The following is a 21,989-nucleotide window of genomic DNA, read 5'->3' on the forward strand; positions in this document are numbered from 1 at the left end:
AAACAATCTCCAAGGGCCTGGTTTGGGAGGTTTTCTAAAGCCATGAAAACTATGGGATATAGTCAAAGCAGAGGTGACCATACACTCTTCATGAAGCACTCAAAAGAAGGAAAAATTACAGCCTTGCTAGTATATGTGGATGACATAATTGTGACAGGAGATGATGAGGAGGAACAAATACTGCTAAAAAGGAATTTGGCTCAAGAATTTGAAATCAAGGAGCTTGGTATCCTCAAATATTTTTTGGGCATTAAAGTAGCCTACTCGAAAGATGGTATCTTCCTATCTCAACGTAAATATATTCTGGATCTACTTGCTAAAACAGGGTTTACTGGAGGCAAGGGTTCTAGTGTCCTAGTGGAACCTAATGGAAAACTATGGCAGAATCCTGAGAGTCAACCAATTGACAAAGGTAAGATATCAAAGGTTAGTGGGCAGATTAATATATCTTTCTCATACTAGACCCGACATTATCTTTGCTGTTAGTCTCGTGAGTCAATTTATGCATAATCCAACTGAGGAGCACATGCAAGCTGTAAGGAGGATACTTAACTATCTCAAGACTAATCCAGGTAGAGGTCTATTGTTTAAAAGAGGAAGGGAAATTGATGTTAAAGGCTTTACTGATGCGGACTATGCTCACTGACAGAAGATCGACCATAGGATATTGTGTATTTCTAGATGGGAATCTAGTGTCTTGGAGATGTAAGAAACAAAGTATCGTGGCTAGATCAAGTGCAGAATCAGAGTTTAGGGCTATGGCCCTCGGAATATGTGAATTGTTATGGCTCAAGATTATCCTAGATGATTTGAAGATAAAAACTAAGGGAGCAATTGAGTTATCTTGTGATAACAAATCCGCTATAAGCATTGCACACAATCCTGTTCAACATGACAGGACAAAACATATTGAAATAGACCGACACTTTATCAAAGAAAAATTGGATGCAAGTCTAATCTATATCCCTCATGTGTCATCTAAAGAACAGGAAGCTGATGTATTCACAAAAGGCTTAGCAGCCAAGAGGTTTGAAGATCTAATATGCAAGCTTGGAATGATAGATATTCATTCCTCAGCTTGAGAGGGAGTGTTGAAATATGATAATATCGATAATTCCTCCAATCTCTCTAAAATCTAGGAGGAGATAAGATCTTATCTATCTTTAAAGTTTAGGAGGTTTGTTATTAGATATGTTGTTGTATTTGTATTTTAAATAAGTTTGTTTGTATTTTAAATTTCCTAGATTGTAGGAACTTTAGTCTATTTAAACACCTTATGGTATAATCAAAGATTAAGACGGAAGTAGTGTTTTCTTCCAAGTTCTTCCAATCCAGGCTTTGTTCTTATTGTTTGTTCCAGTTTTCCAACAGTTATAAACAAAAGCATTTGCATGATATCAATCAAGTCGCTTTTGGACTTGAATTCAGATTACTGTTCTTAAGGAAATGAGCCTTTACCAGCAGACCCAGTAGTCACATCCTTGCAGACAAATTTACACTTAAGAAACAAGAAGGAAAGAAAAGAAAAATGAGTACTAGGATCAGCATCGTTTATGATGAAGAGGAAACATAATTTGTCACTTCAGCTGCAAGTCTTTACTTCATAGTAACAACAATAACAATCACAAACCCTAATCCCACTAGGTGGGTCAGCTAGCGGAGGTTTAAAAAATGCTGCTTCTTTTGTCACTTACCTTTTTGTAACTAATCAAGTAAGCTGTTGCTTTTATAGCATGACACTTGACCACTGAGTACACGTTATTGTACCACTATCTAACCATTACGTGCCAAGAGAATATACAATTATCTCAACATTGAATGAATAAGAATATCAATGTAACTAATCAAAACTTTCTACACATTTTAGATCCAAGGGGATTGCACAAAATATTAGGTACAAGAACATTGCCTGAATTTGTTAACTTCAATAGTTCAATGATTCTATCAATCGTTGCCTCACAAATCATTTCAGAAGTAAACGCAGCACCAGGAGTAGGCCCTTGAGCATGCCTGTAACAAGGAGCTACAAGAAGCACACGCTTCCACCAGTCAGATGAAGGAGTACTACGAAGAGCATGCTTTATACAACGCAGAGCTCTCTCCCAGTCCAAACTTCCCTTCTGAATCGAAGCTGCAAGATCCTATCAACAAAGAGAACATTGAGGCAAGTTCCTCTTTAGATGTTAGCTTTCTGTGAATAAAATTCCAAAAATTAAGCAATTGCAAAATTATGTGGCATTTCTATCTTATAACAAGTCAAAAGAAGACCAAACTTTTTGAGGGAAAAAAGGAAGGCCGGAAAAATGGATGAGAGGCTTTCAAGCACCACATGGCAATGAAGTCTCTGTCTCATTATGGTGATTTATTATTGTGAATCAAAATCCAGCAATGGAAGATCTTTCTGTTTATTCCAGAGAAAGGTCCAATTGGGGAAAAAAATGATATAAAGCCAGGGCGCACACAAAATTTAGAAGCAAATTACTACTCACCCATACTCCATAAGCAGACTAAAACTATTAATACATCTTCTTTACTAAAATAGGTGCCCACCACACTCACAGTTATTTATTAAAAGAGGAAGGCAAATGACTCAAAATTTGAAGGCAACTAACTTAGATGGAACCATATGTATCCATTTCATTGCTAGAGAAACCAACAACCTTTTATCCTCCTCCCCCAACTCTTGGTAGGTGCAGATGTATGCTCTAACTTTCAATTGCTATTTCCAATCCAGTGTTATTAAAGGCCCAAGGCGCAAAGGGTGTTGGAGCTTGAGGCACAAGGTGAGGTGCGTGCCTAGTGGATACTAGGCACATGCTAACTAAATATATATATATATATATACGTCTTATTTAAAGAATAAGATATAAAATAAGTCTTAACTCCTAATAACATATTCACGAGCATGTTATTAAGAAAATTAAAAAATTCAATATATACTAACTGAAAAAATATTAAAACAAGTTAAGTACCTGTAATTTTCAGCAAATACATCCCATAATATTTCAGCAACCCACATATAAGAATCAAAAAAATTAAAAATTTTGTAAGAAATTTTAAAATCTATTGTTGGCCTATATATATATAATGAAAAGAACAATAAAAAATGCCAAAAGATGCAACTTAAAAGTCTTTAGGTCAATTTAAATTAAATCTTAAACAATTTATAGGACTTAGATTCTAATTAAGATTAACTAATTACACATTTTAAATAATCTAAAAATCATCTTCATCATCAAGATCAAACATTTTCATATTTTCATCATTAGAAACATCATCTCCAATCTCCTCTTCTTCCACATCATCTCCCTCTCTATCTTCATCAACTTCAATTGGAGCATTTGAAGTTGTAGCCCTTTTACTCATTGTCAAATTTGGAGTTGATGCAATTGTTGTTTTTTTTTTTTCTTTTTATTTATTGTTTATTTAATATTTGGTAATAATTGGAATTGGAATCTCAAAAGTTTCCTTTTCCCATTAGGATTCTATTAGATATAGATAATTTTTAAAAAGTTAACAACAATAAATATAAACCCTAAATAGTAAAAATTTAAATAAAGTAATAAACAGTAAATATAAACCCTAAAAACAGTTAAAAAAAAGCCAAGCACGCCTAAGGGACTAGTGGGCCTAAGCACGCCTGGCTAGTCTATGCCTGCCTGAGAGTTTTCTAGGTGCCAAAGGTGCACCTAGGCATGCCTTGCACCTAGGCGCGCCTTTAATAACACTGCTCCAATCACACAAAGCAATATATACAGTATCAAAATCCACCATTGTGTATAATTATTTCTGGGGCCCCAAGTTGCTCATATATAAATGATAATTGCTAGTGTTAGAGTATCTCACAGCTTTCCACTCTATTCTCTCAACTCAACCAGCTCCCTATTTAACCCAAAAATACACTGATAACAGAGGACATAAAGAAATAACACAATCACACAACAACAGCAAGATTTATCCTGGTTCGGTCTTGAAATCCAAGACCTACATCCAGACTGCTTAGGCACCACTGAAATCCACTATCTTGAAACACCCAAGGGATGATTACAACAAGAACTTAATCCCTCCCACCCATATACACTGAAAGCTATAGGGAAACTAGGGAATACGAGCTAAGAATCAGCCACTCCCAACCTCTTATACTCAATCCCAAATCAAGACAGTAAACCGAAAAACAATCCTTCACGATTTCTGGCACACTAAGACTCTTCCTTAAGACTCCTCACCACGACCCCTATTTATAGGATATAGGGGAGCGGTTTACATGGACTTAAAGATAAAACTAACTAACAGCCGCCTAACAAACTAACAAACTTTAAAACCGGCTGCCACCTTCTAGAAACATACATTCTAGAAGAACAATTAAATCTAACACTAAATCAGGAAATAAAATATGCAGCAATACAAAGTACATGATTACATTTAATCTAATCTAATACAAATGTTACAACAGCTAGCTTAGTCAGCATGACTTAGCCGAAACTTCATTCAATAGTTGCAGCTTTCCCACAAGTCAACATCACAAACCTCAACACTAATATTATAATTCCACCAATTGTGTTGAGAAGCATAGGGGCAGCATCTTTACAACAATGGAGATGACTATGGGAGTAAGAGAATATTGTGTGGGAAAAATTGCACACTCCATTCATTTACTTGATAGCCATATATACATATTAGCTTCCTAAATATGGAAGTGAATCTCTTCTAATTGAGAGATATTTCCTAATTGAGCACTCTTCTATTTACAGAAATATAGACCTAATTTATAACCTTAACTTTTTAGAATATCACTGTCAATCTTCTTGATGTATCCTTCCTTGACTTATGGCAAATCTTCTTGATTTTTTCGCCTTGATTCAAAACACACTCTATCAAGCTGGTGAATAGATATTATCCATTCCCAGCTTGGCTATTAGGGAGTCCCTTGGTTAGAACATTAGCTAACTGGGATTCACTTGGTATATAGGGAGTACAAATAAGCCCGTTGTCCAGTTTCTCTTTAATAAAATGTCGGTCAACCTCAATGTGTTTTGCTTGATCATGCTATATAGGATTGTATGCAATGCTGATAGCAGACTTATTGTCACAAGAAAGTGCAATACCCTATGGTAGACCTCCTATCAACCATTGAACTTGCATAATCTACACTGGTATAGGCCTTTAGGGTAAGTTTAGCCCCCTTTTTGAACAAAATTCCCTTTCCTATGGTGCCTTTGAGGTAGTGCAAAATTCTATAGACTGCTTACAGGTGAAGCTCCTTGGGTTTGTGCATAAATTGACTTACTATGCTCACTGCATATGCTATGTCCAGTCTTGTGTGAGATACATAAATCAGCTTGCCAACTAATCTTTGATAGGCTTCTTTGTCGGTATCCTTGTCTCCCTCTGCTTCTCCTAGTTTGTGATTAGGATCAATCGAGATGCTGGCTGGTTTGCAAGCCATTTTCCCTGTATCCCTCAAAAGGTCAAGAAAATACTTGTGTTGAGACATGCTTGGATCGTGCCACTTCTATACCTAGAAAATATTTTAAATTCCCTTGTTCCTTGATTTCAAATTCCATAGCCAAACATCTCCCCAAGTTATGTCTCTCTTTTTCATCGTTCCCTATCACTATAATATCATCAACATAGATAATAAGGGCTGTAACTGAACTTGAACCTGAGTATTTTATGAACAAGGTGTGGTCCCCTTGGCTTGGTTTATACCCCATGGTTTGTATCACCTTGGAAAATCTCCCGAACCAAGCTCTAGGTGACTCTTTCAGGCCATATAGTGCCTTCTTGAGTTTGCAGACTTTAGTTCCAAGTCTGTTCTCATTGAATCCTAGAGGTATATCCATGTAGATCTCCTCCTCAAGGTCTCCATGTAAGAAAGCATTCTTCACATCAAATTGTTGTAAAGGCCAATCAAAATTAGCTACTAGGGACAAAAGAATTCTTACCGTGTTCATTTTGGTTACTGGAGCAAAAGTTTTCTTATAATCAATTCCATATGTTTGGATGTATCCCTTAGCTACCAACCGAACTTTGTACCTTTCAAGAGACCCATCTACTTCATATTTGACTGTGAAAACCCATTTGTAGCCCACCGATTTCTTTCCTTTTGGCAAATCCACAATTTCCCAAGTATTGTTCTTCTCCAAGGCTTGCATTTCAACACTCATAGCATTCTTCCACTTTTTACACTTTAAAGCCTCTGATTATGTGGTAGGAACGGATACTGTATGAATGTTTGCAATAAAGCTTTTATGAGTTGGAGAGCACCTTTGACAGGATAAAAAATGAGACAATGGATATAAGGGATATTTTATACACTCTCGGGTTCCTTTCCTTAGGGCTATGGGCAGATCTATTTCTGTCCCAGAATCAATCTTAGAAGGTGAACTGAAAGACCTTACCTCATTTTCAGAATTTGGTTCTAATGATAGGTGCAACCTTGGTTCAGGTTTTGGATTAGTCCTTCTTGTGTAAATTTGTGAGAAACAGTTGTTAGTAATGGTATGTCCCTTTCCAACGTCATGGGGTTCAGGAGGTTCAATATAGGAGATTCTAGTTCAAGATATGCATGCTGAGATTGGGTTTCTGGTGCAAGGGTAAGGGCAAATTCTATAATTGTATGTTCAAGAGCAGGGTCTTCAGGATTTGCAAATTTAGGTAAAGGTTTTGGCATGGGATTGGGTGCAACTTAGAGATGGCAAAATGGGCCCGGCCCGACAGGCTGGCCCTTTGGGGCCTGGCCCGGGACTGGGCTAGAGCCAGCATTTTGCTGGCCCATTTAAGGTCGGGCCGATTTGGCCCGGCCCGCTTGGCCCGCTAATCGGCCACAAACCCCCCCCCCCCTCAGCCTCACCTCTCGCCCTCGCCCTCACCCTTTGCCTCGCCCTCGCCCTCGCTCTCACCCTTGCTCGCCCTCTGTCTCGCCCTCGCCCTCGCCCCTCTCCCTCGCCCGCGCCCCTCGCTCTCGCTCGCCCTCTGTCTCACCCTCGCCCGCGCCCCTCGCTCTCAGTCTCGCCCCTCGCCCTCTCTCGCTCACGCCGCCTGCCTTTGGGCCGAAAATGGTACCAAAAAAAAAAAAAAAAAATTGGGCGGGCCCGTTTGGCCAGTGTAGGGCCGGGCTAGGGCCAGCAATCTGCTGGCCCATTTTTAAGCGGGCCGATTTGGCCCAGCCCGCTTGGCCCTTGGGCCACTTGGTGGCGGGCCGGGTTGGCCCAGCCCGACCCGTTTGCCATCTCTAGTGCAGCTTTAGGTTTCTGCACTTCAAGTGGAAAAGAGGTAAGGAGAGGCAGAGGCTCATCCTTATCTTCCATACTTGAAATCTCCCTCTGAAGATAAGGTTGAGAAAAATATGATTCATTCTCAACAAAGGTAACATCGGCAATGATTAGAACCCTTTTAGTGGGAGGGTGATAACATTTGTATCCTTTTTGGTTAGAAGGATAGCCCACAAAGACGCATTTAGCTACTCGAGGATCCAATTTCCCTCTCTTATGGCTATAAACATGAATAAAAGAAACACACCCAAAGACTCTAGGGCTAAGCGGAGATGTGGAAGAAAGATCATAATAGAAGTGAGATAACATGGCCATTAGAGTTTAAAAATTTAACATGGTAGGCGATTGATGGTGCAAGTTGCTGTAAGGACTGCTTCCCCCAAAAAATGTTTAGGCACATTATGTCGAAACAACAAGGCCCTAGTAGTATCTAGAAGGTGACCGTTCTTTCTTTCTGTAAGGCCATTTTGTTGTGGGGTAGAAACACAAGAGGACTCATGAATAATACTCATTTGGTGGAAATAGATGGAAAGAGTCTGGTTAAAATAATCTCGGGCATTATCAAACCTAAACCGTTTGATTTGAGCCCCAAATTGAGTTTGGATCATCGAGAAAAAATTTGGGAGGATGTCACTCACATCAAAAATATTTGGAATAGTTGATGGACCCCAAATATCCTTATGAATTAAATCAAAAGGAAAAGGGCTTCTGCTATTACTAGGAGAAAAAACAGCACGCTTGTGCTTAGCAAGTTCACAAATGTCACAAAGAAGGGAACATAATCTTGGGTGTGGAGAAAGCAGGATGTCCTAGCCTATAATGATGCAGCCAAATAGTGTTCTTGTGGGGCTGATACTGTTCAGAGAGGTAGGTTAGGGGCTGGTTCCATTTGGAAGCAGTTTGTTTCTCAGATTTGTCAAGGTAGTATAATTCATCCCGTTCCTTAGCACGTCCAATTATCAGTCCCGAGACCTGGTCCTAAAATAAGCAACAAAAAGGTAGAAAAATAACTTTGCAACAAGAAGGTAGAAAAATAACTTTGCAGGTAACATTAGAAGACAATTTAGATACTGAAAAGAGATTGGTGGACAATTTAGGCACATGAAGGACATTTTTAAGAGAGAGAGTAGGGTTGATTGTAATTTCTCCTATGCTAGCTATTGTGATTAATAAACCATCAGCAGTAGCTATTTTCCTATGGCTAGAACAGGGAGCATATGAGGGAAAAAACTGAGAGAAATGTGTCATATAATCAATGGTGCCAGAACCTATGATCCAAGAATCTGGAGAATAAGTATTAGAGGCATTTAAAGCATAAGAAATAGGAGGTTTACCTGAATGTATCAAGGAGCAATTACCTGAGATAAATGGTTTGTCCAAGGACTTAGGAATTGCCTCAACCTTTCAATCTCCTCCTGGTTGAATTCTTTCTGTTCTTTTGGTTCATGGATCTATTCTTCCTAGTGTGAAGTGGCTATATTGGCTTACCCTTAACTTTGATGCAGTTGTCCACCCTTATTTCCCCATTCTTTACTTGGTAGCTTTCCATTTAACTTCCAGCACATCTCCCTAGTATGCTTGGGTTTCTTGTAGAAAGTACACCATAAATTGTCATGGTTGTCACTCCCAGTGTACTTAGGAACTGTCTTACCATTGTCTCCATTCAGTTGGTTTTTCTTGAATCCACAGCCTCCTCCATTAGCCACAAATGCTGAAGCCTCGACTAGTTTAGGGTGCAACATTACACCCCTTATGCTTTCTTCAACTAGTATAATTGAAATAACTTTATTAAGTGAAGGTAAATCAGCATTACAAAGATTTGGATTCTTACCTGATCATACTCCCCATTAAGTCCTGCTAGAAAATCATAAGTTATGTCTTTCTCTATGAATGTTTTCAATGTGGCTGCATCATCACTGTATTTCATCTCAATAACCCGGTAGTGATCTATTTCTTGCCAAAGTCCTTTTAGGAGATTAGTATATTCTGTGATAAATTCGTTCCCTTGTTTTGCAGCAATGATTTTGGTCTTCAATTCATAAATCCTGGCTGCATCGTTAACTTTCGAATAAGTTTGTTGAATAGACTCTCAAACTTCCTTGGTTGTGGGTAGAAACATATAGGTGTCACTTATTTCAGGTGCCATGAAACTCCACAACCATGCAATGATCATGGAATCCTCTTCATCCCATGCTACGTAGACTGGATCTTTCTTCGTTGGTCCAGTCCCAGTGATGTGACTTATCTTTCCTTTCCCTTTCAAAATGGTTCGGATAAGTTGGGACCATTTGAGGTAATTTCTCTCGTCCAATCTGTACGCTGTATGAATCTGCTGTAATTCTCCAGAAGGTAAGATCCCTGGAAGTGCTATTGTTTCTCTTGTATCACAAGAGCTAATCTCACTAGTATGAGTAGAAATTTTGATTGAACGAAGAAACAAGGCTAAGGAAAGACTAAGAAAGAGCTACGGATCAGTAGGTGCAGTTGCAGCAATGAAGGCTACCGGAAATCAGTCGGCAATGAAGACCAAAAAAAAGGTTGCTTTACGGAAGGTTTCCTAAAGCTTTGATACCATGTGGGTGTAAGAAAATATTGTTTGGGAAAAACTACACACTCCATTCATTTACTTAATAGCCATATATACATATTAGCTTCCTAAATATGGAGGTGAATCTCTCCTAATTGAGAGATATTTCCTAATTGAGCACTCTTCTATTTACAGAAATATAAACCTAATTTACACCCTTAACTTTATAGAATATTACTGTCAATCTTCTTGGCGTACCCTTCCTTGATTTATGGCAAATCTTCTTGAATTTCCCGCCTTGATTCATGACAATGATAGTGATGCATGCTACAGTGAACTACCACCGCCCTCATTTTTGTTGCTTTTATTACAATCAAAAGCAGTCTATATATAATTTTTAAGTAAGCGATCAGTCAAAGTCAGCCAAAGTGACCAAAGCCTTGTGGACATGATGACAAGCACCAAAGAGTAACTAAGACCTCAAAGGTTAGAAGGCATGGAAGTATGGCAATTAACAAAGAAAAGGCATCCTTGGCCTTTAGGTTTAATGGTAATCTGTTCTTGATCACTCTCAACAAGGGGGTGAAACCCTTATATCAGTAGCTAAGCCTTCAAGGATGAACTTGACTATTTTGAAGTGGAAATAGCTCAGGATCAAGTATGATGTTCCTTTGTTTAACATGTTGGATATAAGGTTGGCCCATGCAGTCTTACTCAGACTTGCAACTCACTGAGCCAACCCTCTCCTCTTGTGGTTCAGATGGCACTTAAAGGGTGCAATCAAACATTACAAACCTAAGTTTAACTAGGAAACAAAAATCAAGCATTACTAGTTAACTAAAGCTTCCTTTGGGAAAAAAAAACCACTAGCATACTTAGAACTATAAAATCCTAAATTGAGGTGGAGGGCCTTTGAGAAGCACTAGTTTTGGCATTTCGACGTTCATCCATAGTGGTCAATTTGTAGTGTGTTGTGGTTAGAGCAAGGTCCTAGTCTTTCGGATTGTAGGACCAGGACTACCACCAATGCATTAAATCACTAATTTCTAATTACTAGAAAGAAGTAAGGCAGATCCCTAGATCCACAAATAGGAGGACAGTTTCTGAGCAGAAGACAGGATTTGATTTTAGGAAAAGCTTTGCCCTCCTTGAGAAATACAAAAGGATTTTATTCAGATTGTACAAGTCGCCAAAAGCTTTCCCCTTTAGCTTATTGTTTTCTTCTTCTTCTTTTTTTGGTATTCTTTCCCCCTTTGTTTGTAAGGATATCTTGTCCCTTTGATTTTCTTAACTTTTGGATACCTAATAAAGTTTTGTTATTCTCTATCAATGAAAGGATGGAAAATATTATATGATCAGGCATAAGTAATGAATAAATTGGAAAGTCATTACCTCCCCATGCAATGGTTCTCCAAGTACACTTGGGTATGTGATAGGTGGATACCTCATGTTATTCACTGCTTCACTTGACATATTAGTGGTAGCCTGAGGAAGAAACCGTTGAGTTCCAAATGTTGGGCAGTGAAGGTGTTGATCTAACATCTGCATATGCATAGCCATCATATCCCGCCTCCTATGGATGTCCAATATAAGTGTAAACAAGGCTTCATCATCTGGAATGTTTTCTATAAACTGCAAGCCACTTCGTAATAGTTCATAGAAAGGAACACGGCATTTGTCATCCTCAACCAACAGCCAGATCACATCTAAACAAATGTGTAACCATTCTATGAGAGCTTTATCAGGTTTCCAGCATTTTGAACCATCACATTCATCAATCCCATGTTGTCTCTGGTCCCAATTAACCAGCCAATTCATCATATGGTGAAAAATGTCAGCATGCGTTACTGGCTTTAAATCGGATTGAAGACCAGTTAAAATAATCTTGCAGCACAAATGCCGTAGACTGCTTATAGCATTATCTCTTATTGGCAAATTAACCCTGTTCGTTGGCAGTTGTCCTGAGCAGGTGACGTCAGATGATTTCATTGGTGACAAAGTTATAGAAGATGATGGTTCATTTACTGTCTGAGCAGGGGATCCAATAACATGAACTGATGGCAAAGGAGATGTGGTATTTGGAGACGGAAAACTGGAGGAATTGGGAGGTATTGGGGTTGAAGATGGCAATATCCCAGCCGGTGATAAACTTATAGATGAGATAGCAGCCACAGACTGAATCCCTTGACCAATAGACACCTCTGCAGATGAAACTGAAGAAAGGAGGGAGGGCAAGAAAGTATCCCAATGCACATAACCTATACTATGCAACTTACGCAAAGCAAAGAGAAGAAACTCCGCTTGGGGTGCATGGCCGCTAAACTGAATGACCAGTGAAATAAGAACAGATTCAGTCACAGCTCGCAGTTGCTCCTGGTCCTAAAAAATGAGTCACATAGTCAACAAAACCCTCTATGTTGAACTGCAAAAGTGAAATAGAAGAGAAGGGAAAAATCATAGAACCAAACATGGGATGCAACAGTGTTAATTTATATCAGGACTTACAGGAAACTGGCTCTGAAGCTGCTCGAAATCTAAAAGGAATTGTTCATTCTGAGGAGGGAGCTCTCTGTTAAGAGCAGTTACACGCTTCTGTGTTTTGTTCCTGGGCATTATTTTGATCTTTAGTGTCTAACACGCAAATATTTGAAGACAACTGAGTATAGAACACAGGAAAAGCAACTGTGAAATCTATTAACTTAATATCAGAAACAGGTCACATGATCACAATGGAAGCCCACTGAAGATTTACCCTGACAAAGCAGACTCTTACATGATCACAACAGTTTGTAATTATCTCCAGACATGATTGGCACTTTTCTACACATAATCTGCCATACTTGCCTCCTCCTCAATCACCAGGTGGAAGATAGCCAAAAAGTCCCTCTCTCACTTCCTACACCACCGTTAACGCAGAAAGTGATGTTGCCTAATCGCAAGAGCAATAGATATTCATCTTCACCCTACTCCACTATCCCCTCTGTTTTCATGCAAATCTCAAAAGTTAAGACGCACCGGGTGTATGGAATGGAACCAATGCAGGTCTGAAACATATTAACATTTTTTGTTTAAAATTTATGATGTTTGATCCGACAACTTTTATGCTGAGCACAAAATTACCATTTTTGTCAACTTCTTAATGCAACCCTCCTCTTTATCCAAGGTTGAGACTGGCTGTAAATAGGAAAAACACTTTCAACACAAGAAGGTCGAGGAGATACTCAATCCACAGGGAAGGGTTCACAAGGATACAAATAATTGACAAGATAAAATCTATATAGTCAGCCCCACTTAGTGATATTAAGAGTTGTTAACTTTTTTTTGGCAATCTTATAAAATTTTCATTGTTAGTAAAAAAAATATCTTCCTTTTTTAAAGTATATTAGTTGTTTTATACCAATGCTACTACAGTACTATAATCCAGAGAAATTATAGTGTATTATTTATAAATTACACAAAAATACATTATTTTAATAATAAAGTTTTAAAGAGCATGAAGTTATATATTTTGATATAATTTCGGGTAAATCAAAACAAAAGTATTTTTTATATTATTTTCTTGTAAACTATAATATAATAGCTCTTTTTATAAGATTTGTCCTAAATAAAATACATCTGTAGTCTTTGAGTTAATTTTTTTAATTTTATTTCCTTTTTCACTGATTAAAGTTAAAAAAATATTGACTGAAATCTATTTTAGAAGATGGGGCAAATATTCATTACAATAATTAATTAACTCCATTTGCTGACAAGCTCCTACAGAGACCATGCGTGTCGAGGTATTTTGTCTCCTACACATAAATCTCAATCTCAAGGGTAACCAGTACAGTTTAGCCAAAGAGTCAGCAAGAAGAAATGAATACTCAAGCATCAACACATCTAACAATCACATTTAAAAGGAAAAAAAATAATAATAAACCCTAAATGCTGAAGAAACAGAAAAAGGCGTGAATTGAAAAGCAATTGTTGAGAAGAGAAGCAGGAAGTAGACATACGGAGGTTCTCGGATAGAGTCGTCGGGCTTTTGGCGGCTAGTTGTCTGAAAAATTAGGAAAAGAAGACAGTGATTAGAACTGAACCGAAATTGAGAAGACAATGAAACGAATAAAAAGAGAAAGAAAGTAGGGAAGGGGAATTGATGTGTAGAACTTACTCCTAAATAGAGGTTGAAGAGGTCGAGAATGGGGGCTCTAGCGGGGTGGAGCTGTAAAGCCCTGGAAGACCTCTGGTTCTGCTCCATCGATTCTCCCAGGTTTCTGTTTCTCAGCAATAGCTGTGTAAGAGTGACCCAGCGTCCTACCCAGCATAGACGACGAACGTAAATTTGATTGTCGGCTACGGATACGGAAGGTGGAATCCTTCGTGGGGGAAGCTTCTCTACTGGGTCGTCAACGAGATCCGATGCAGATGAGTCGGGTCGGGTTTCGTCCTGTCCCACTACATCGGGTCCAACAAGTACCCACCCGCCTTTCCACACCCGTTTTAGAGATCCGCCCGCGTTGGAATTCCTCTTGACGCACGTAGAAATAGAAAATGACATTTGTGAAGGGAAAAAGATGATACGGTGAAAATTCTTCTGTCATTGTTAAGTAAACGGGTTAAGAATCATTTAACGATATTTGAAATAAAAATTTAAAAATTTGTAAATTGAGAAGGAGAAAGTCAATCATTAAAATAAGATTTAATAAAAACAAAAAGATGATGAATTAGAGCAATAGAAATTAGACGAGGGAAGAGATTCACTTATTGTCTAAATTATGCTGCTTCACTTCTACTCTAAATTAAGAGAGAAGATCAATGCTTGGGTTATTGTGTCTAAAATTGTCAAATTATGTTTTCTAATAGTTTTATTTAGATATATCCATTTGTTTTGATACAAAATGTTTGCCCCACCCCCAAGAAAGTCTTTGCTGACTTGTGAAATGGTTACTTTTATCTATTCTATTATACAAGCAAGTATTACATTCGAATGCTTGCTTAGTATTATCAAGCCTAACAATTCCAATGTTGGAGATGAAGGCTTCTGTGCGAGTGTTTGTGTTACTACCTAATAGGTGTAACTGTCCTTGTCTGTCTCAATCCTTTCCTTGTATTTTTTGGGTCCAAGGATGTCTGGGTTATGGGCCTTTTTTTGTAAACTTTAAGCTATTGACAACAACCTGCTTTCATGAAATTCATGCTCCTTAAAAATGTGTTTTTCCAACCCAATTGATGTGTTGATTGGAGTAGGTGTCCTGTTTATTCTATTTCGCAAGTGGACGGATCGTGACAAGTAATACAGTGATGAATAGAGTGTCGTACCCACGAGGACTAACTTTTGATAGTTACTCTAACTGATTTAACCTTAACCTAACACACACATTAACAAAGACTTCAACAGTAATGAAACTTAATTTAGAAATAAAATATGCAAACAAAATAATTCCTTTGATTTAAAACTCACAAGACTAAGGCACTAGGGTTTGTGAATCCACCGTCGGTCTTTTATGATTCAATTATTTGTTACTCGGGTCTTGTTATTCCTTATCTTAGGTTGAAAATCGATGATCCAATCACAACCAAAAGCCTCTCTCGATGGTCATTCAGTTCTATGAATATATATGAGATTAACTATCTCTAGATAACCTTCGAATATATAAACATGCATTCAATCACGGAGATCATCACAAAATGATTTCATAGGGCATAACGGCATCTCTACCTATTATAGGACCATACGTTGTTTGCTACCATGTCTAATCCATATTGAATCTCTCGAAAGCAATACAAATCACAAATATGTTCCAATGGTGATCAAGCATCAAAACAGCATTATGAACATAACAAACAATCAACCCGAATGGATAAGAAAATAGCAAACCCAATAACTTTAAATCAAACCATTAGAAGTCGAGGTTTCATCATTCACCCTAGCTATAAACACTTAGCAATGCATTTTTGCAATCAAAAGAAAAAGAAAAGAGTTGGAATCCATAACGAAGAATTGAGAAAGAAAAGAAAAGCAAAGAAAAATACAACTCAAGAGTAGTTTTCAATCTTTTGTCCGCCTCTCTTCCATGCCAAAAAAACTCAAAAACCCTTCAAAATAAGTCTTTATATAGTGGTTTTTAGGTTATTAAAGTCGTGCATAGTGAAAACTCTCATTTTTCATTGATTTGGACGGAGATGGGCCGAAATCGAGCTTTGATTTGAAGTTCAGAACGCTACCGCGGTATGCTTGTTGCTGCAGACCCGTGAGCTCCAGATAGCAATTCCTAAAGCGGTCCTACAGCGGTATGCATTCCGCTGTAGGACCGTGAGCTCCAAAAATTAAATCTTAAAGCGGTCCTACAGTAGTATGCATTTCGTTATAGGCCCGCTAGCCTTCTTCTTTAGCCTCTTGCTTTATCATTTTCTATTTTTTGGCTCTTAATAATCTTTTGCTTTCTTTTGCATTGATACCCGACTTTGCCTCCAAGTTTTATTTCACTCCCATCATATACCAAAATCACTCTTTTTGCTCCAAATATATTCAACACATGCTCCACATCTACATAACCATATATAGAACCAAATCAAGTAGAAATCATGCTTATTGAATGTATAAATGCTAAGTTTATAGACTAAAATAAGTGTATAAAAGACACTTATAAGTAGGTTTCCACTATTTGAGATTGCTTGATGGAATGGGTTTGAGTACATATATCAACTTGTATGGAACTTTAGATTACAAGCGTCACATACAAATCCAGAAGATCCCAGAACTATGCACCGGCGGTGGGCGTGTCTGCTACAGTAAGGCTTGTTACAGAAGTTGCATTTGGGAATCCGAAGCCAGCAGTTTGAGCACATGGCGTCTGCGCAAGCGGTGTCTTCTGCTTCGCATTCATCAACGCACATTCCACACTCTACGCACCTCGGGATGCAATGGTAGCAGCCCCTGCACGCTCTCTGCAGGCCCCGCTCCCTTTTCTTTCTCTCGCACATGTCACGACTCGGGCACTCCAACACCATCGCCGCGCAGTTGCAGTTTGGGCATATGTCTATGTCTATGTCGGTGGCTTGTTGCTGCCTGATCAGCTGCCGGCGGTTTGATTCGAGAGTTGAGCGAAGTGCCTCCAGATGTTCTTTATTTATGTTGTAAATGCCATTTACCTTCAGGCTAATAAGATTGTGGCCAGTCTTCACTGCTTTCACAACGCCTTCTGGGGTTAACCCTGTGCACGCTGGCACATGAAGCTGCAAAAGGAACCATATTTATATATACAAACAAATTAAGATAAACCCAAAACAAAAAACCCAGACCAGACAAATTAATTGTGGCCAGAACTGAAGAATGGCCCAAATTAAGATATATTCAGACCTTGGCGATGAGTGGATTTTTCTCGACGATCTGTAGAAGCCCAGCATCAGTGATCTTAGAGCAGTTTACGAGGGCCAAACTTCTGAGCCGACCATTTGCCTTGGAAGTGATTTTCAGCAGAATACCATCAGAGAGCCGAGAGCTCAATGGCCTGTCCACGACCATGTCTAGCCATGGGAGGATGTCTTTGTTCACGGCTTCTCTCAATGATCTGCAGACTCCACTCATTGCAAGAAGCTCGTAGATAGGAAAGTAAGCCAGCGCCAGGAACAAAGCTTCGTGGGGTCGCCCCGTTGCCATACTACTGTGAACTTCATCTTCTCTATTATCTGCAGTTTCTGAGATCTCCATGTCTGTCCAGGTTTTCAAGGTACTGGTATATAATTGGGTTTTAGAAAGAACTAAACTTGAAGAGGAAGAGGAAGAGGAAGAGGATTTTTGTTCTTGGTAGACTTTGACTTGTGAGTTCCTGAAACACCACACGAAGAGGATCACGAAATTTGTGTTCTGGAATACTCTAAATCTCTAGTTCCTAAATACAGAAACTTCACCAAAGACTATTTTGCATTAATTAAAATTTTGATTTTTTTGCTGATGAGTTAAATTTTCATTTTACTTGTTAGCATGCTTGTTAACTTTGAACACATTTTCTACAAACCTACTTATTAATGATGTCATCCATTTATTAAACAAAATAAAGTGACCGTCAACTTCCTTGTTCATAAATTTGATAAGGGTGATGCTAATTATTGTAATAAAATACTATAAAAATAATACATATATAATAAAAACACTTAAGAAAGCATTAAATATAGGGATATTTTTAATTAGCTTAATTCAAGTATCATTCATCATATTAATGATTGAAGGTAATAACGAAAACAGAACAAATCAGGCTACTTTCTACTTCAAATACTCAACAATACATATATATATATATATTTTATAGATACTTGCATAATAAAATACAGAGATTTCAATTTAAATGAACATTACACCCTGGCAAACAAGAATGCTAGTGTTATAACTTTTAAAATTCATGTAACTGACCCCACATAATAAAATAAAAGACGGATACGTTGTTTGTTCTTGTTGGAGATCAGAAAATAGTTCAACTCATCAACAAATTAGTCGTTTTCTTGTATGCTCCTGCAATGTCACGAGTAAACAAGTTGTCTCAAATACAACGCCAGGAATACAATGAAAGAAGGTGGGGTACAGTAGTTATTCTGAAAATTGCATATGTTTGGTCGGGAGCAAATGTGAAATGTCAGTGCTCAGTGCTCCAAAGGCTCGACAGCAGTCTTGAACAGAAGGATATAAACCTTGTCAATTGAGAAATACAGGAACCCTCCTAAGGAATGTGTTACATATGAGCCAAAGCTTGTTCCCACAATGCAGTGCCAAGCAGGACCATACAAGGAGTCGAATTCCTGCAAACTCATTACAACACCTTTTAAGTATATAATATGTTGGGGAAGAGAGAGCCTTTCCACTTGATTTCTATCTCTGTCTGAGCCTGCGTGCGGTCTCAAGTGAGGCGATTTGGCACACTCAACTTTCTATAGTCATTATAATGGGACTATATATAACAGGGAAGTTGATCCATTGGTTACTTGTACTCCATGAATTAAGAACAGCAAATCAGTAGCAGACATAAATAATGACACAGCTATCTCCCTCTCATATAAATGGGCCGTCGAGTTTCAGTCATAGAATTTCTTTGAGTATAAGCTAATATCAAGTATGCCATATAGAATCTTATGAGCTCATGCCAATTTACATGACATTTTTAATGGCGCGAATGCAATAAACTATGATGATCATTACTTGTGTCTTTAATTAGCACGTGAATGCAACGTGCTATAATGTATCACCACTTGTGCCGTTAATTATAGGGCATACACTCTCTAGAGACCGTATTATTCTTTGGTTATAACCAAAGAGCTAACATGCAATAAGCTGAAGTGATCATGGTAATGTGCGTTGAGACCCATTCAACCAAATAACAGAGACCGAGGGGTATTCAATGAGAGTAAAAACAATATTAGAGAGATGAAAAATCAACTAGGTTTAGTCTAGTCGTATGTGTCACCCCACCCATACATGAGGTACTTGGTGTTAGGATTCCTTAATTGTAGAAAAGTGGTCATTATTTTTATTTTGATTTTATATTTAGAAAAATCCTAGTTGATTATGTTAGGATTCCTCAATTTTAGGGATTTGATTAGATTAGATATCCTAGTTTGATTCTCTTTTTGGTTTTATTAAAGATCCTTGTTGATTAAGGAATACAAATCCGTGTGGACTATTGCTTCTGTTTTGTTCATTTTTTACCTCCAACACAGCCAGGAATACAAATCCTTGTAGACTACGTACATTAATCATGTTTAAGGTATGGCAAAGTTGACTATAATTACATAAGCAGAGAAAGAGAATGCAACCAGACAAATCCTATTGGCCACTATCACCATTACTAAAAGACAAAAGAACCATACAATCAGTCAATCCCTACTACCCTTGCTAATCTGGTGATTCCTAAAAAATTTGTTCTTATTAAATATGCTTTAACACATCCAAACAATGAACTCCAAAATGAAGAGTTATTCACCTCAGCAATGAGTCTTAAATCCTTCCATTTGAAGATTTTTCAGAAATTTCAAATACTTCACCCCAAACATACTCTACACAGCCAAGAAAGATCAAAGAAAAAAGTAGTACAAGATACATCTAAAATTAGCTACCAATACACCACCAGTAGCTTCAAGTTATTGAGTAGTATTCAACATAAGCTCAAAAATAGCGAGCAATAACCAAAACAATTATGGTCTCTCCCAGGAGAGAGGGTATTTATCAGTTGCTGCAAACTTTCAAATAATAGTTTTTTGAAGTTTAGGCCCATGTTTAGAAATTCAATTGAGAAATCCGATAACAGTTGATAAATTCTTCTCTTTTTAACTCAGTATATTCAAAACCTAAAAAATGGGTGAAAAGGGCCCCTCTGTCCTGAAACTTCTAAAGAATGAAGCCACAATGAGATGAAATCAATAAATGCAAAAGAAAAAAAAAATACCTACAATCATGAGTCCCACCCAACCCCAAAAACCCTAAAAGAAAGGCACCACCATGAAATGAACTGAAATAAATGCTAAGCTAAAAAATAGCAATCAAAAGAGGCCAGCCAAAGCAAGATAATAAAAAGCAAAGAGAAACTTGGAGAAGCATTTATAGTTTGAGCATAAAGCTCTTTAATGGGCATAAGCATTCTGACCTTCAAACTCTAGGTTTTCAAACTAACCCAGTCAATATCAAGGCAAAAAATATTGTCAGCTAAGAGCTGGTAGCAAGATTAAGCCGTTGGATGAAGCCAGTCAAGTGCTTAATCTTGAAGCCATTGATGCATTATCTAACACTAAAAGGCCAAAAGCAAACAAATCAAATGCCAGGCCAAATTATGGCCAAGAAAGATGAAGTAGGGAACGATCATTTTGAGCTAAATCTGACATTAAAGAAATCAATTCGACCAACTTTGTACGCAGAGTCTGTAAAATTACCTATCTTAGACTAAAATTAAGAAAAATAAATAAATTTGTGATATTAAAGACAAAATCGAATTACCATAATGAGGACCAAAGAAAAGTAAAAATTTCCATCTGGGTTTGACAGAAGGGGACATTTTGGACCACCAAAAGGAAAAATTAATCAGTACCCTGAGCAGGCGTAGGACAAATAAAAAGAATACAAGTAAATCTCTTTGTTCTCAGGCCTAATATAATAACCAATAATGCAGTTGCATCAGAGAAAGCTGGCATACAATTGGATCACCGTAACTGGAATTTACTAAATGTCCTCTTTTTATCATATAGTAAAATCCTCAATCAATCTCGGACTGATAGAACCAGAACTTGAAGCACAACCACAATTTTTATAAGCATCCAAAATGAATGAAACCTAGAAGACAACAGAGATCAAAGGCGAGAGGGAGGGGGGGGGGGGGGGGGGGCATTGGGTAATAAGTTGGATTACCTTCTTAAGGGCAAGGGCAAGGCGTTTGCTGTCGAGCTTTCCGGGCATGGAGTCGAGATTGTCTCTGGCGCAGCGAAAGGCTCTGTTTTGAAGAGGGAGGGGCATGTCCGATGCCCTGACACGGACGTTGAGGCGATCATGGTGTTCCTTTTGGTCGGAGGCCTTCTTCTTCAGTATGAGACTGTTAAGGAACTTGCTCCTCCTCTCCAACTCTTCCTCTGCAGCCTCCATTTTCTCATCCCCTCAGGCGGCTTTCATGGATGGGGGCTTCAACATCAAGCAAAGCTTAGAGGGAAATCGGAGAGAGAGAGAGAGAGAGAGAGAGAGAGAGAGAAGGGTGGGTGGCGTGGGGACAGAATTAGAAAGGCCAGGAAACAAGCGACCAACAATGGCCTCGGTTGCAATGCTTTTTAGCTTTGGCTTTCGCTTTAATTATGAGTTTCCCAACAATATATATATATATATATGTGTGTGTATTATTATAAGATAATATTGAGGAGGCGTCTTTAGCCTGCAGCCCTACTCTTTGACGGGGCGGCCGTTGGATTCTGCTTACGCAGCAAACTCTATTGTTTTTATAATCATGTTGTTGGTATTTTATGGGTTAAATAATAAAAATATTATTCGCCTCACCATCTCGTGCCTGAGACAGATAACTCTATTATATTTATAATCATAATGATAGTATTTTATGAGTTACATAATAATTATCAATGATAAAAATATTATCCATCTCATTACGTCTTACCATTTCGTGCCATCTCGCCATTCTGATGAAAAATATTTTAATCATACGTCTCACAACTTTACTTCATTACCT

At 38.1% G+C, this 21,989-nt stretch overlaps 3 protein-coding genes across 5 annotated transcripts in view; all 3 read right to left on the minus strand.

The window, feature by feature from the left end:
* Positions 1-14,154, minus strand: part of LOC127797346 (mediator of RNA polymerase II transcription subunit 23) — a 65,118-nt gene extending 50,964 nt beyond the window's left edge. For 2 of the 3 annotated variants that reach the window (XM_052330172.1, XM_052330171.1), the window contains exons 1-5: positions 13,955-14,154; positions 13,797-13,840; positions 12,307-12,406; positions 11,194-12,180; positions 1,910-2,141 (exon numbers count right to left, since the gene is read on the minus strand). In XM_052330172.1, the coding sequence (XP_052186132.1) occupies positions 1,910-2,141; positions 11,194-12,180; positions 12,307-12,406; positions 13,797-13,840; positions 13,955-14,041 (1,450 nt within the window). In that variant the 5' untranslated portion in view covers positions 14,042-14,154. Of the gene's footprint in view, positions 1-1,909; positions 2,142-11,193; positions 12,181-12,306; positions 12,407-12,574; positions 12,695-13,796; positions 13,841-13,954 lie in introns of those variants that run through there. The other variant, XM_052330173.1, reaches the window with a different exon arrangement.
* Positions 14,155-16,345: 2,191 nt separating this feature from the next.
* Positions 16,346-18,340, minus strand: LOC127797235 (F-box protein SKIP28). The gene is made up of 3 exons (XM_052329939.1): positions 18,194-18,340; positions 17,144-17,612; positions 16,346-17,019 (listed from the first exon to the last, which is right to left on the minus strand). Exons 2-3 carry the CDS (start codon positions 17,492-17,494, stop codon positions 16,486-16,488), a joined length of 885 nt encoding a protein of 294 aa, XP_052185899.1. The 5' UTR covers positions 17,495-17,612; positions 18,194-18,340; the 3' UTR covers positions 16,346-16,485.
* On the minus strand, positions 18,251-21,847 carry LOC127797237 (dynein light chain 1, cytoplasmic). The gene is made up of 2 exons (XM_052329941.1): positions 21,170-21,847; positions 18,251-18,576 (listed from the first exon to the last, which is right to left on the minus strand). Exons 1-2 carry the CDS (start codon positions 21,398-21,400, stop codon positions 18,421-18,423), a joined length of 387 nt encoding a protein of 128 aa, XP_052185901.1. The 5' UTR covers positions 21,401-21,847; the 3' UTR covers positions 18,251-18,420.
* Between the last annotated feature and the right edge of the window lie 142 nt (positions 21,848-21,989).

Source organism: Diospyros lotus, chromosome 3 (genome assembly GCF_014633365.1).
Source record: "Diospyros lotus cultivar Yz01 chromosome 3, ASM1463336v1, whole genome shotgun sequence".
Taxonomy (NCBI): domain Eukaryota; kingdom Viridiplantae; phylum Streptophyta; class Magnoliopsida; order Ericales; family Ebenaceae; genus Diospyros; species Diospyros lotus.